This window comes from Crocodylus siamensis, chromosome 2 (assembly GCF_052110815.1).
Source record: "Crocodylus siamensis isolate JL-2025a chromosome 2, ASM5211081v1, whole genome shotgun sequence".
Classification (NCBI taxonomy): Eukaryota; Metazoa; Chordata; order Crocodylia; family Crocodylidae; genus Crocodylus; species Crocodylus siamensis.
In genome coordinates, this window is record NC_143396.1 from 179,710,380 (window position 1) to 179,725,291 (window position 14,912).

Below are 14,912 nucleotides of genomic sequence, written 5' to 3' on the forward strand. Positions count from 1 at the left end.
TTTGTTGAAAAGCTCAGTTTTCCCCACTTTTTTTTTGAAGAATATCTTTTTAACTTTTTCAAGTTTTTCATGAAATTCCATGCTTGAGACTTTAATTAGGAGTGTTTTCTAAACAGTAATCAAAGCTTTTTATTTACTGAAATTTTGTCCTCCATGTACAAAATGTTGCTGATGCTTCTGAGGTTTTCAGCAAAAAATGTGGAAAAAATGGAAAATACAGTATTTTAAAGGAAAAAAAATGGGTTCCAAACTATCTTGAAAGAATACCAATTTAAAAATATTGAATTTTTGCACAAATCATTCATAGCCCTACTCTATGAGACTCTGGTTCTGTCCCACCGAATTTAGAGGGACCCAGAGGAAAATGCTTTCATTAGCAAAAGTACTGACTTAGACTTGGCAGTCCTAGCTTCCATCCCCTGTTTTGCCACAGACTTTCTTAATGAACCTGGGCACATCACTTTGCTTCTCTGTGCCTCAGTTCCCTGCCTATAACATAGTTAGCACTACTTCCCTACTTACCGGGCTATTTGATGTAGTGGGAGCCATATACATAATTATGAGCAAGGATCCTGGTTTTCTCTCATTAAAAAAATTATCCCCAATTTTTAGATATATAGATATGTAGATATATATATTGTGGGGTTTCATTTTAATCACAGAAAAATGGGGATTTGGGGTTACTTTTTAATATGAAAATTAGGGATTTTTTTATCAGAGAAAACCAGAATCCCTGCTTTTGACAAATACCCAGTTCAACACCAATTCAACCTTAATAGTGAACAGCATGCTATCTTGTTTTCTACTTATAGAAGTCTTCAGCTTGTTTAGCAGCTGTAGAATAAGCAAGTAGGGCTGGAAGGGACCTTATGAGCCCCCTGCCTAAGGCAGGATTATCCCATCCTAACCAGGACTAAATCATGCCAACCAAGTGTCTGTCCAAACCGCTCATGAAAATTACTAGGGATGAAGATTCCACAAAGTCTCTAGGAGCCTGCTCCAATGCTTAGCCACCCTTACAGTCAGAAATGTCCTCCTAATTTCCATCCTAACTTTCCTCTGCTGCTCTTTGAGGCCATTGCTCCTACTCCTATCCCCTACAGCCATAAAGAAAAGCCCATCTGCATCCTCTCTGTAGTTGTCCTGCAGGTATTTCAAGACTATTATTGAATCCCTCCTCAGTCTTCTCTTCTGACTAAATAACCCTGGCTCCTTCAACTTTTTCTCATAAGTCATGTTTCCCATGCTTCTAATCATTTTTGTCACTCAGCATTGGACTCTTTCCAAACTATCCACATCTTTCTTGAAGTGTGGGGTCCAAAACTGGACACAGTACTCCAGGTGAGGCCTCACAAGTGCAGAATAGATCATATTACTGTTGGCTTATATTCAGTACTATTGGTTCATGTTCAGCTTATGGTCTATTTTAACCCACAGGTCTTTTTCTGCAGTACTGCAGCTTAGTCAGTCTGTATTTTTACATGCGGTTATTCTGTCCCAAATGCAGGATTTTGCACTTATCCCTGTCGAATTTCATCTGCTTGATTGTGAACCATTTTTCCAGTTTACCCAGGTCATTCTGGGTCCCAGCCCTGTCCTCCAAAGTGTCTACAACTCCACCCAGATTGGTGTCATCCACAAATTGCTAAATGTGCACTCAATCCCACAGTCCAAATCATTACTAAAAATAGTAAACTATACCTGACACAGGACAAACCCTAGGGAACCTCACTTGATACTTCCTCCCAACTAGACATTGAGCTACTGATAACTACTTTTTGAGTACACTGATCCAACTAGTTACGTATCCACCTTACAGTACTTTAGTCTATATTTCCTTAGCTTGTTAATAAGAATGTCATGGATATCCACACAGATCTGAGCAATTCAGATGTTCCTATTTTACTCACAAAGACCCAGACCCAATGAACTGAGGGCAATAAACTAGCACTTCTCTTACTGTAAAAGTTTAGTTTTAGGGAACATAATTCAAGAAAGACATAGACAAATTAGAAAGAATCAGTTATAATTTGGAGGGCGGAGATTCAGCGCACAGTTAACAAATTTGAAGGTGACACTAAGCTGGGTGGAGTTGCACACAATTTAGAGGATAAGACAAGGATTCAGAATGACCTAGATAAAATGAAGATATGATCCAAAAATCAATGGAATGAAATTCAGTAAAGACAAGCACAAAGTCCTGTACTTAAGATGGAATAAACATATCCATAAATCCAGACTGTAAAATGATGGCTTGGACGTGGGGGGTTATAGTGACTGTAACCTGAGCCAACAGCGTGTGGTTTTTGCAAAAAGAACCTGTATTGTACTGGGCTGTATTAATAGGAACATTTCTTGCAAACCAACAGAAGTGACTCTTTCACTCTGAGGCACTGGTAAAATCTCACCTGGAGTCCTGAGTCCAGTTTGAGCACCGTATTTCAAGAAAGACATGGACAAAATAGAAAGAGTTCAGCGGAGAGCAGCAAAAATGATGAAAGGGCTAGGAAACGTCTATTGTCTGTGGCTGCAAGGGACAGGACAAGAAATAATAGGCTTAAATTGCAGCAAGGGAAAATTAGGTCAAGTATTAGGAAGAACTTTTTCATTATGAATTGGTTAAGCTTTGGAACAGATTACCTACAGACATTGATAGTTTCTAAGAGCAGGATAGAAAAACACTTGGTTGAGACAGTTTGGACCAGGGGTGCTTAATCCCTGGCCTGCAGTCCAGGTCCAGCCCCTGACACTGTCTTCTGGCCAGCAAGATGGGGAGCAACATGGGCTGTGGCCCTACACACTAGTTTGGACATGCATGATCTGCTTTCTGGTACATGGGGCCAGGTGGGGTGGCTTGGGGGCCCAGGTCCCAGTCCCGGTGCATGGGGGCAGGTGGCGTCAGTGTGGGGTCCTGTAGCCTGATCCCAGTGCTCAGACCCAATTCAGGCAAGCAGACCTAATCCTGGTATCTAAAGTAAAATCCAGCCTGCAGGGCCAGAAGCTTGAGCACCATTGGTTTAGACAGCAAAAGGGGCAGGCAGTGGGACAGCAGAGGGGCCAAATAGAAGCAGCACAGGATCCTGGGACTTGTTCCTGGAGTGGGGCCAGGCAGAGGCTCTGGGACCCAATCCTGGCATGTTACGCCAGGCAGAGGCAGACCAATATCCCAGGGCCCAATCCCAGCACAAAGGGGCCAGCCAAAGCCATGTGGTGCCCAATCTTGGCATGCAGACCCAATCCCAGCACATGGGGCCCATTATGGCCCATGGACTGGTACCATGCCATTCGTTGAGCCCAAGGTACCAAAATGCTGAATAGCACTGCTTCAAATGGTAGAGAGGACAGGCAGAGGTTGGCTTAGGTGACCTCCTGAGATCCACTCCAGCCCTGCTTTCCTATAATTCTGGGCTTCTGTAGTTGGGGCTGACTGGATGTTTGGGATTGTTTACTGCAGCAAAGCCCAAGAGGAGGAGAAGGGAGGCCCATGTCTTTCCAGAGTGACTCGCTCCTAAGTCTGATCAGAAAGCAAAGCTATTATTTCAATTTTTAAAAAATATTTTGTTTGTAGTACTTGTTTATGTTAACGCTCCTGCTCTCATTACTGTGAGGGCTGAAAAATTGATCAGGAAAAGTTCATCCTTCTGCTGTCCCCCTCCCTTTCTTAGATGGTCTTGAGTGTAAGCTCTTAAGCAAAGGTTTAATTTCACTCAGCCTCAGTTCTCCATTTCTAATATGGGAGTAACTATCTCACTGGTTTATTTAAAATATACGTTCTTTAGAGCATGGAGTGCCTCTTTCTGTGGGTTTGCACAGTACCAAGCAAAGTACGGCTCTGATTTGTGTCGGACTCTCTAGATGATCCTGTATTACAAATAATATTAATTAGGATTAATAATTATTAATTACAATAACTATAATACGTCAGCAGTGCTTTCTTCTGCTTTCACTTTGCATTCTGTTTGGCTATGAAAATCTCTCAGTATGACACACCAGGTGTAAGGATTGAACATAGAACTGTTCTTGAATGAAGATGGCTCTTGATAAATGAACTGGCCTGACAAATGGGTTGACTTAGGGTAAACAGACCACACTCAAAATAGCACAGCGTAGAGATGAGTCAAACCAACAGCCTTTGTATGAGTGCCCACAAATATCATGGAGAGTTTGTATCTGGAGCGGAGCTTTTTAGCTTGGCCCATCACTACGCCAAGGCAGCTGCTCTGTTGAGGCCACTGCTTGTCACGCTGCCAATATTGTCCCATTGTTTCCTTGTGGTCCCCCATCTGCCTGTCTACAGCCATCTGTTGTTTCCTGATTCACACTTAGACTGAAAGCTCTTTGGGGGAGCTTTCAGTCTTTTTTGTTCTGAGTTTGTACAGTGCCTAGCACAATGGGATTCTGGCCCAGGAGCAAGGCTCCTAGGCACTGCTTGAGTTCAAATAAATAATATCCATTGGATTCATTTTTTCCCAAAGCTTTCACACTGGGAATTAGCCCCCTCTCCTTCCAGGGCCATCATTTGAGCTTTCAGGAAGCCTCCACTGTCTCTGTGCATGTGCACTGTATCTGTGCCTGCTTTTTGTTGTTTCAAAGACAGCATCATGTGACCATTGCCTGCAGTGGTTGAGAGATAGAAGGAAGCAGAACTTTTACAGCCTCTATAAAATGGCATTAAATTTGGCAAACCTCTGTGCAAACAGTGAGAAAACCCTCTGGGAAAGGCTGTTAAATGGCCTTCATCGCTTAAATGAATTTAAACCTTGTGTTTAAAGGAAGACAGGAGAAGTGAGATTGGCTCCCACAATGGATCACCCTCCTTTACTCTGCATAGTAAAAAAGCTACAGACTTCTTGTCAAAACTAATCGCCCTTCCATAACCCCTCCTGTCACTTTAATGCGGATGAAAAGCAACAAAGCATTAATTAATTACCTGAAAAAAAGCAGTGAAGATGTTGGCAGCAGCAAGCACACTTGCACAGTATTATATTAACATTTCAATGAAATTATATTTAAATCAGTATAGACATTGGTTTTGCAGAGTACTCTTCATACCTGAGGTATCCCAAAGGGCTTTCCACTAATGATTTTAATTATTTTAATACAGGCAGTGCTGCTGTTGTGTGGGCAAACAGTAGTCATTGTGCAGTCAGCAAGAGCTGTCACATACTCTTGTATATATTTTTATGGGGCAGTCCACTTTTTGTAAAGGCTCTGGGATCTTTCACATAATCTGGAATGGCTAACAGAGACAGGCAGAAGGGACTTCAATTTAATGGCTCAACTGAAGGAGCCTGAAGATGTTTTGACTAGGACATGAACTTGTGACTCCCTGCTCTGTCTTGGAGACTGACATGCTGTCGCCTGAACCATGCTGATATTTTTGCGTATCACAAACACAAGAGGACAGCCAGCACACTGGGTGTGTCTACATGTGGGCATTTAATGTGCATTTGCCCAATTTAAGGCACATTAAAGGTACATGTCTACACGTGTGTGTCCTTAACGTGCCTAAAAATGGTGATTTTAGACTAATCATTCCTAAATTTGGTACTTGCATAAAGCAAGTATCAAATTTAGGCTCAATTAGTTAAAGTGCATTAACACACATATAGCATGTTAATGCGCATTAATGCAGGGCCTTTAGTGCTGGGTCTGCTCCTGGCTGGCCACCTCTCATGGTCCAGGGCTGGGCTGTTCTCTGGCAGCCCTTAGCTGCAGTCTGTAAAGGCCTCCTGCCATTGTGTGCCTTAGGGCATACATACCAGCAGCTTAGAAATGCATGTTGCTGTGTTCAGGAGCCCATCAGGCCCCATGCGCCCCACTGGGCAGGACCAGACAGCCTCTGCCAGTCCTGTCCCCTAGGTAGAGCTGCTCATTGGCCACAGGGGAATGTTGTAAAGGACTGCAGTCTGCTGCATCCCTTGCCCATGCCTGAGATTCCTCCCAGGGCTGCTGCCCCTGCTCTCTATGGCAGCAGGGCCAGCACCTGCTCCTGCTCACCTCCAGCTCTGTCTCTTTGCAGGCACTGTAGTGAAGCACCTATGCAGCAAGGGTCCCTTTCCCTGGTCATGCCCCTGTCCTGGGTGCTGCTGGCAGCCCACCAGGGTGGCATCGCAGGGACAGCCGCACAGGGGCCCAGACAGTCATGCAGGGGTCCAGCACATCCTGCCCATCAAGTCCTGGCCCTGCCCCTGTGCCCACGCCCATTCCAAGTGCCTGGAGCCCTAATTGAACTTAAGACGAGGTACACAACCATGTAGAGCTCTGGGGCAGGGCCAACATCCAGAGACAGTTTGTGTGGGGTGGGCGCTTAAACACTCACATTTATGAGGCCATTTCAACCAGAATGTTTGCACGAGGCCACTCCTGGATGGCACAGCAGTGCTGCGTGAAGACAAAGGTCTTGCAGGCACAGTGGATGGCCATGACTGACTTAAATCGTCGGTCCAGTCATGCCTGTAAGACCAGGCCCTTTATATAGGAGCTGACCTGCATTTGGTACCCTGGAAGAGAGGCCACACCTCTACAGGTCCCATGAGCAGGGACGGCCTGCTCTTGCCCACACCCCACCCTGAAGCCTCCAGTGATGCGTCACTGGAGGACGGGACCTTAGGCCTTCAGCACCCCACCCTACCCACTTCCCTGGCTGCTGTATCCATTGGCAACTCGTGGAGCCATGCCCAGCAGCTGCCTCACCCTCAGCCCAGCCCCATACATCACCACAAGGAGCATCCAGGCACACCACCAGTCACCAGCAGCTGCACCTCTTCTTTGTGAGGGCTCTGGCTGTGTGCTGGCCTGCCGGTTCATTACAGGCTGTGGACACGGGGTGCAGCCAGGCGCTGTCACTTATAGAGAGCCCCGCGCCAAGCTGCCAGCATCACCAGCTCTGAACACATGGTAAGTCCTCTACTGAGGGCCCTCCCAGTCCCTGGCCCTGCTCTGCCCCCGCCCCTGCCCCTGGCCTTTCCCCTGGTCCCTGCCCCCACTCCCTGCCCAGCCCACCCATACTCTCCTGGCCCCAGGTTCCCCCTCCACAGAACACAGAGAGGTGGGACACAGTTCAGAACTTTTTTGAGAAGCCTGTGTCCCCACAACTGGGTGGGCACAGGCCTCTCGCACAGCAAGGAAGGCAGCAATCCCCATGGCGATGTCCTCAGCAGCAGGGGGAGGGATGTATAGCACTGCAACAGGTAGCCCTTCAGGAAGTAGTGGAGGTTGCAGGGCAGCTTGGGCTTGCCCCCTGCACTGTCATAGCTCAGGGTCCAAACCAGGACTGCTGGTGTGCCCAGGGCACCAGCAGAATTATCATGAGCAGGACGTAATGGCTTATGCAGCCCTTCACCTGTACAAACAGCTCATCATGCACTGCCTAGGGCACACACAGCAGTGGCACACTCAGGGTGCGCTGGCAGTGCAGGGGAGAGGGTTGGCCCTGGGGCACCTCCCTGGAGAGGCCCTTCACCCCAGTTGTCTGGGAGTCCCACACACCCTGAGCTTGGGCAGTATGGGCTGGGCAGCAGTGCAACAGAGTGTTTGGCCCCTGTCTGGAGTTGCCAGCAGCCTAGTCTGGCCCGCCCTGGGTAAGGGCAGGGCAGCCAGGCTGCCTCTGGCCAGTGGCCTGCTGGCCCTGTGAAAGCAAGCGGGGCTGGAGGACTCAGCTGGCAGCCGCCTGGGCCCAGCCCTACCCAGACAGCTTACCATGGTCCCTGGCCACCCACACAAAGCCAACCTACAATCTGAGGCCGGGCAGTGTAGCACCTCTGGTGCAGAGCATCCTATCTCTGCAATGTTGCAAGCTCACATAAAAGCTTTCTTTCTCTTGCCTCTGCAGGGTCAACATCTGGATGCAGGAGAGAGTTTGCAGGGCACTGAGGGAGTGCCACATCAGGGTTGCTGCCACCCACTGCTGGAGTTGCCCAGACATGCCAACTGTTCTAGCAGCACACCAGGGACTGAACCCTCTGGCTCCCGCAGCTGGTGGCAGCAGTTGAGAACTAGGTGGTGTGAGACCAGGCATGGCAGCAGGCTCAGGAGCTGGCCTGGCAGGATGAGGACATTGCCCAGGAGATTGCCTACAAGGAGACACGGGACCTGGTACAGCAGGGGCACTGGGCCCTGCAGCAACTGGCCAGTCAGGGCCCCTGGGTCCTGCCTGCTGCCCCACAGCAGCCCCCCATCTGAGCCTGGGAGGAGGGCTTTCACCACCTCCCACCTGCAGGAGCCCCCAGCATTCACGACAGACCCCAGACCCACAAGGGAACTGTCCACAGTCAGGTGTTGGCCGCCTGCTTCTGGCTTATGTGTGCTGAACACCCCCACCCCACAGGTCCCCACTCTGGTACTCAGACAAAGAATGAGACTGATGTATATAGTTTTCAGTGCTTGGGAGGAGTGTATTTTATTGTTGGCAGGCAGGGAGGATGGTGGAGAGGCTCTGTGTGTCAGGGAGGGAGGAGGAGGGGGCTTTATTGGCTGAGGAGTAAGGTGTTGGGGGTAGGGGTGGGGGGTGCAAGGGGAATAAAGGTTTTCATTACAAATATGAGTGTGTCCTGGAATGGTGCTTGGGGGTGTGCAGGGGGTAGGGAGTGTGTGGATTGCGTGGTAGACGGCTTTTGGCAGGGACAGTCAGGCACTTCTCTGTGTCCTAGTGCTCCAGGTGGGGCCAGAGCTGTTGCAGTAGGTCTTCAGAGGTGGCCCAGGTTGTCTGGAATGCATCACCCCCCTGGTCATCATCCCATTCCTGCAGCAGGAAGCACTATCAACAGTGCTGGCTGATGCAGTGGGCCCAGAGGTGGTGGGGCTGGTGGAACAGGAGGACGGTAGTGTCCTGGATCCCATGGTTGCTGGGGCTGGCAGCAGCAGCTGTGCAGCAGTGGGGGCCCTGGAACACCGTGTACCTGCTGTCCAACAGGTGGCTGGAGCAGGTGTGGGAGTCAAGCTGCACTGAGTGGCTGGTGCATGGAATGGTGATGGGTGAGCAGAACAGCTGCAGCAGCCCTGAGGAGCTGGGGACCCTGTCCCTGGGCTCTAGGGCCAGGATCTGGGGCAGGCAGGGCTGGGAAGTGCAGCTGCAGCAGGAGCAGAGCAGATGCTTTCTGCCTGTGTCTGCCACACTGCTTCTCTGACACAGGAAGCATCACCCCAGAGGTCACAGAATGGAGGGTGTGCTTTCAAGATGGCTTCTGGGTGTTGGCAGCTGGCTCCAGCTTCAACATAGCTGCAAAGTGCTGGCAGCCATGTGTCCGGAGTCTGGAGTTCCCCCCCAGTGGCCACAGGAGTACATGACAGGGCTGTACTGACCTGGAACTAAAGTTAGTCCCTAGTCCCACCACATGTAGACATCTGCCAAAAAATGCTTAATGCTCATTAGCTTAATGCACGTTAAATTTAAGCCTCTTAAATTCACATGTAGACACGCCCACTGAGAGGCAGAGAAGAGTGTGGAAGAGGCACATGTGAAAAAGATTTGGACATAGCTTAGCTGTATCATCTATGCCTTGTCTGAAATCATTAACGGCTTCATCCCTTCACATCGTGTGCACTATATACCAGGTCGAGTACTTGTGCTCTTTGGGGTGGCTTTCTTGTGTGAGATGGAAGTAGTTACCACAATGTAAGGGGACCTCCTCAAAAACCATACCCTAGGGTCTTACTATTTGCCAGAACTGGTGATTGGCTATGTTAGAATCCTGTCCCAGAGAAAAGGGGGGAAAAGAGAAGAGGTACAAGCTGGGCTGACTATTTAATCTGTTTGTACAGCACCTTGCACATTGGGTTCCTGGACCAAGGCTGGGGTTCCTAGGTTTAACCACAGTATGTGTAATATATAATACTAATGCATAATATTAATGCTTCCTGGGTGTAGGTTCTCAGTGCAGGTGGAATTCACCCATTGGTCCCAAGGTCATGATTACTTTCCCTTACCATATTGCTAAACTGGGAATGGATCATGGCTAAGCGAGCGGGTATTTTTGGTGGTGAATAGAAGGAGGGTACAGCATGGAAAGGTGGCTACATGCCACCCTCGGCCAGGCTTTTCAGAATGAAAAGGTCAGAAGGACATGACCGATTCTGCTATTTTTAAGCCCAAACACCTAAGCTCCACAGACTGAACAACACAGGATAATACTGCAGGCCTGCATATGCACTCTTCTCACCTGCACACAGACATGGCTGCTGCTTCTGCTTCATGATTATGAAGAGGAGCCTGGGAAATCCAGTTGGGGCTTTTGCATGAGTGGGAATATTACAACAGCAGATTTAACCTTTGCTTTCTGAGGTTTTGTTTACATTGCAGTCGGAGGAATGATTGCAGAAGTGTAGACGTACCTGAGTTAACTTTAATCTGGCCAGCTCGAGAACCAGGAGCAGGAAAGCCACCTGGTGGCATAAGTTTTGAATCCATTTGTACCAGACTGCCCTAAGTAGACACCTGGACAGCTGTGATGCTAATGGTACCCCAGCTGGCCAGATGAAAGCAAGCTCAGGTGTACCTCCATATGCTCCCATGACTGCAGTGTGCATATGGCCCCAGTTCTAAAGGAGATTGCTCGTATCTCATCCTTCCCCTGCTGCCCTCCTGCCATGCTTTTCTAAGTCACATTTCCTTGTTTCTTTTATTCCAGAAAAAACCCTGTCGTGCTTAACAAATGATCTCATAAAGACTCAGCCACAGCTATGCTGAGGTTTCCAGGGCGAGCTGTTGTTATATAACGGACAGACACATTTGATTCCTCTCTGTCTTTACGTTGGTCTCTGCCTCTAAGCATCTGTCTGTCCCTCTCTGGTTTTGGCTTGCCAGTTCCCATTAGTCTGGAAATGAAGTGGAAAGCAATAAGAGTGGGACAGCTGTCTCCGTTCTTGCTGACCGGTTTAACGGGCCTCAGATTTCCTCTTACAGCCGTTAGCACTTGAGTTTCCTTCCAGCTCTCCCTCCAGCCTTTCGCTATCGTGCTGTACCAGCCCATGTATGCACACAGCAAGTGCACACGTTGCACAACACGTGCACAAAGGTTCCTGTCTTGGCACCCAGGAATGGTCCTTTTCTTCTGGGATCCTGCTGCAGACACACAAGTTTAGAAAGGATTTACTGCAAGGGGTTTATATGAGCTGGTGTTGTTCTCTCTCTCCATCAGGGAGAAGAGTTCTGTATGGACATTTTTTGTCTTTGTTTTTCCCCATCCTTGTAGAAATGTGTTCCCACCATGAAACAGTTTCTGGGTCTTGCCTATTGTAGGTAAACGTTGCTACTGTCAAAGTTTGCTCATTGTCCCATTCTTCTCTGTACACATAACTATCCATTTAGCACTCATAGCAGCATTGTTCCATCATCCTCCTATAAGGAATGTAGGACTGGAGTGGAAATAGTGCAGGCCCACTGAGGAAACTGGTGTATGCACCATAGGTGCCAGGGTATTAAATTTTATTACCAGAGCATGCAATCTCACTTCACTTTGCCTCCATGAAGCTGCTAAGATCTGATGTGGCCCATCAGGAGTGATTCATGGTAGAAGATCAGCCTCATGTTGTCATCACTTACTTCATCTTTCTGAACTTGTCCCTCCTTTCCATTCTTCTCTCATTAAAAAAACTCCTATTAAGAATATCAGACTTGCTATTGAAGTGGGAGCATCAGACAGTCAAGAGACCTTGTATGTGTCACTGTATAGGAATTATAGAGCTGGAAGGGACCTCAAAAGATCATCCAGTTCAACACCCTGCACTGAGACAGTATCAAGTATACTTCAGCTTTCCTTGGGAGATGTGTATCTAACCCAGTTATTCTCAATCAAGGTGTCATGAGATCCATCTACGGGTGCTGTGGGTTGCTTCACAATGTTAGCACTGATAAGTGCGCAAACACCTCCACATGATTCACAAGCTAAACCCAGAGATTTCAAATACGAATCCATAGCATCAAAAATATATTGCTGGCCTACTGTTGTCTTCCTGAGTTCTTTGCAACGGAAAAGTCACTCTAGTATTTTTCCACAGTCAAAAAAATAAGTGAAAGCTAGAAGCAAAAGCTAAGAGGTAGGCAGACATGGTTCTTTGGGTAAATCCGACATCTTTTATTGGACCAGCTCAAATAGTTGGTCTAATAAGTAAACCTACCTGAAACCTACACCCCTGAAAGCTAAGAGCTGGCATTTTCTGAGGTGTGCTTTGCATCACACCACAGGTCTAACCTGTTCTTAAAAACCTCCAGTGAAGCTTGCTACATTTCTTCTTGCAGTGTTTCACTACCCCAACAATATTTCCTAAAGTCTAACCTCAGACTTCTTTGCTGCAAATTAAGCTGACTTTCTTCTGGTCCTTCTCCAAGACTACTTTATAACAACCTTGTGTACATTGGAAGACCGTTATCAGGGCTTCCCTTAGTCTTTTGTTCTAGATTAGTCTTCCCTTCCTTCAACCTTTCCATATACATGATGTTTACATACCTGTTAGCATTGTTATTGCTGTCCTCCTGATCGCTTCCAGTTTGTCTGTGTCTTTCTTCAAGTGTGGTGCCCCAAACTTGACATAGTACTCCTCCTCTAGGCTCAACGAGCACAGAGCAGAGCAGAATGTTTATCACCTGTGTTGTAACCACAGCACTCCTAAATTAATACAACTTGGTATGAGCTGTACCTTTTCTGTAACCACATCACTATGTTAAGTAGTATTTAGTTTCTGATCCAGTGTAATCATAGGTTCTTCTCTGCCATATTGTTGTCTACTCCAATATCCCCCATTTTCTATTTATGCATTTGATTTCCGCTTACTAAGTTTAGCACTTTACACTTGCATCTATTGAATTTCTTTTTGGTTTCAGACCATTTCTCTTATTTGTCCAGGTCATTTCAAATCCTGATTCTATCCTTCATAGTTCTGGTAACATTCTGGCAGCTTGGTGTCATCTGCCAGTGTTAAAAGTCATAAAATACACTTACCTGTTCTTTTTTTCTGTACTAACTCCTTGTTTTCTCTTTCTTTTTAGCTAGAACACATTCAGAAACACATATGGTATATGTAAGTAACATTTTTTTAATCTTATATATTATCTTTAGTGTTATTGCTGTTGAAAGGGGAGCTGGTTCTCTAGAAATCTATGAAAGGGATAGAGTGGGTTTGAATTCTGTTTCTTCACATGTTACAAAGAAAATGGTGGAACAGCCAGTGATGATGACTTTCCTTGCTGTGAATACAAGTGCCTTTATGTAGATTCAGCTCAGGGACTTTCATATGTATAGGAACATCTGTGTGGCAACAGCTCCATTTAACCACAAGTCATCTTTCCAAACTATGAAATTGCTTTCTGAATACACTGCAACTAGGAAGATACTTCAGTGTGATAACAAGAGGTGAGCATCTATGATTACTTGGCTTACAGGGAATCCCTAGTAAAAGCCTCTTGACTGCCACCGTTTTTTTGCTTTCTTTCTGACTTTCACAGGGTTCCTCCAAAGATGGGGAATAATAAGAGATAGTTTTAGAAAATAAACTGTATCACATGATAATGAAGGACCACCTGTTCCCTTTTCCCCTTTCTTCACAGTAAACTAAGAGGCTGGCTCGTGACCTGTTGATGTATGCATGGTCCCGTGGCTTGACTGACAGCAGCAGCCTCATGTCATGGAACATGAAGTCTATAAGAAAAGGCAATTCTGCTGTGGTGGTTTGGGTGAAGGGAAGGCTGCGTGGCTTTTCTAAAGTGGCTTTGCGCTTTGTATAACTCTGGTAGCACTTCATGAACCATGAATAGATAGGCTGTTTAGTTTATGTGGATGGTAACCCAGTGAGACTAAAAAGTATCACTGATACACAAGGAAATGATGCTTTGACACATGCCCCTGAGAGGTCAATACACCTAGTAGCACTTGGATGTGTGCCACAGAAAGTCAGGCTTTGACAGCTTTTCTGTCACTGCTCTCAGGAAGTTTTAGAAATAGTTGCATGTTCTCCTCACCCATTGTTTTTTCTTTCACACCTCACCAGGAAACAACCCCTGGGGGCGGGGGTGTATGTGTGCATCTACGCCCACGTGTGTGTGTATTTTTCTTGTGGTTTTATTGGAGGGGGACATTCCCTAGGCCTCCGGTGATTTCAGTGGCAAAGGAAAGCGTTCAGCACCTCACAGGATTGCCTGGTTTGTTTTCTGTTATCCTGTAACGGTAGTAGCATCCCATCAAGGGGACACACACTAGTGCTAAACAAATTAGCTTAGGCTCTCAAAGCAATATGGCTGTATTAATATGAATCACTGGCCAGGCCAATTAACCCTGCTGAGAAGTAGGGAATATCTCTGCACTGCTTTGCACTGTGCTGTGCTGGTAGACCTACACCCTGGAAATGTGGCAGCTTTCAATACCAGAGAAAGCCTTGAATTTTATAGTAGAGATTTTTTTTTTTTAATCTCCCGATGAGCCAGGGCAAACAGAAATAAAAAAGAAAGAAAGAAAGAACCCCTGGTAAAACCCTTCCAAGCCTTACATCACAAACAAGAGGTCATCCCCTGGAATCCCAACCCTAAATGCTGCCCACAACGGACAGCACAGATCTTTGTGATGCAGTCATTCTACTTAGTTTTCGCCTGCTATCCATGGGGTGACACAAGCTGATTGCCCTTCTCGTTCCTTTTGACTTGCACACTGTGATCAGGAGAGAAATAAATGTTAAAAAATCAAAATTGTGATTATATTTTAAATGATCAATTTGCATTTCCGTGAGTTACTATTTCAGGACCATTTGCAGATTTAGGCAGATATCGCTGCATTACTTTACACTGGGTTTACAAAATGGAGGTTTTGTCTTTGAAGACGGGAGAGCTAAACTTATTTTCTGAAGAAGGGCCTGACTCCCCACTTATTAGCCTATGCAGAGTTGTTTATCTTTGTGAAAACCAAGTATAAATCTCTAATAGCTTT

General features: G+C 46.7%; 1 protein-coding gene across 3 annotated transcripts in view; it reads left to right on the forward strand.

Moving 5' to 3' along the window:
* Positions 1 to 14,912, forward strand: part of BRSK2 (BR serine/threonine kinase 2) — a 483,239-nt gene that overhangs the window by 400,555 nt on the left and 67,772 nt on the right. For all 3 annotated transcript variants that reach the window (XM_090032456.1, XM_090032454.1, XM_090032455.1), the window contains exon 9: positions 12,986 to 13,017. In XM_090032456.1, the coding sequence (XP_089888582.1) occupies positions 12,986 to 13,017 (32 nt within the window). The remainder of the gene's footprint in view (positions 1 to 12,985; positions 13,018 to 14,912) is intronic.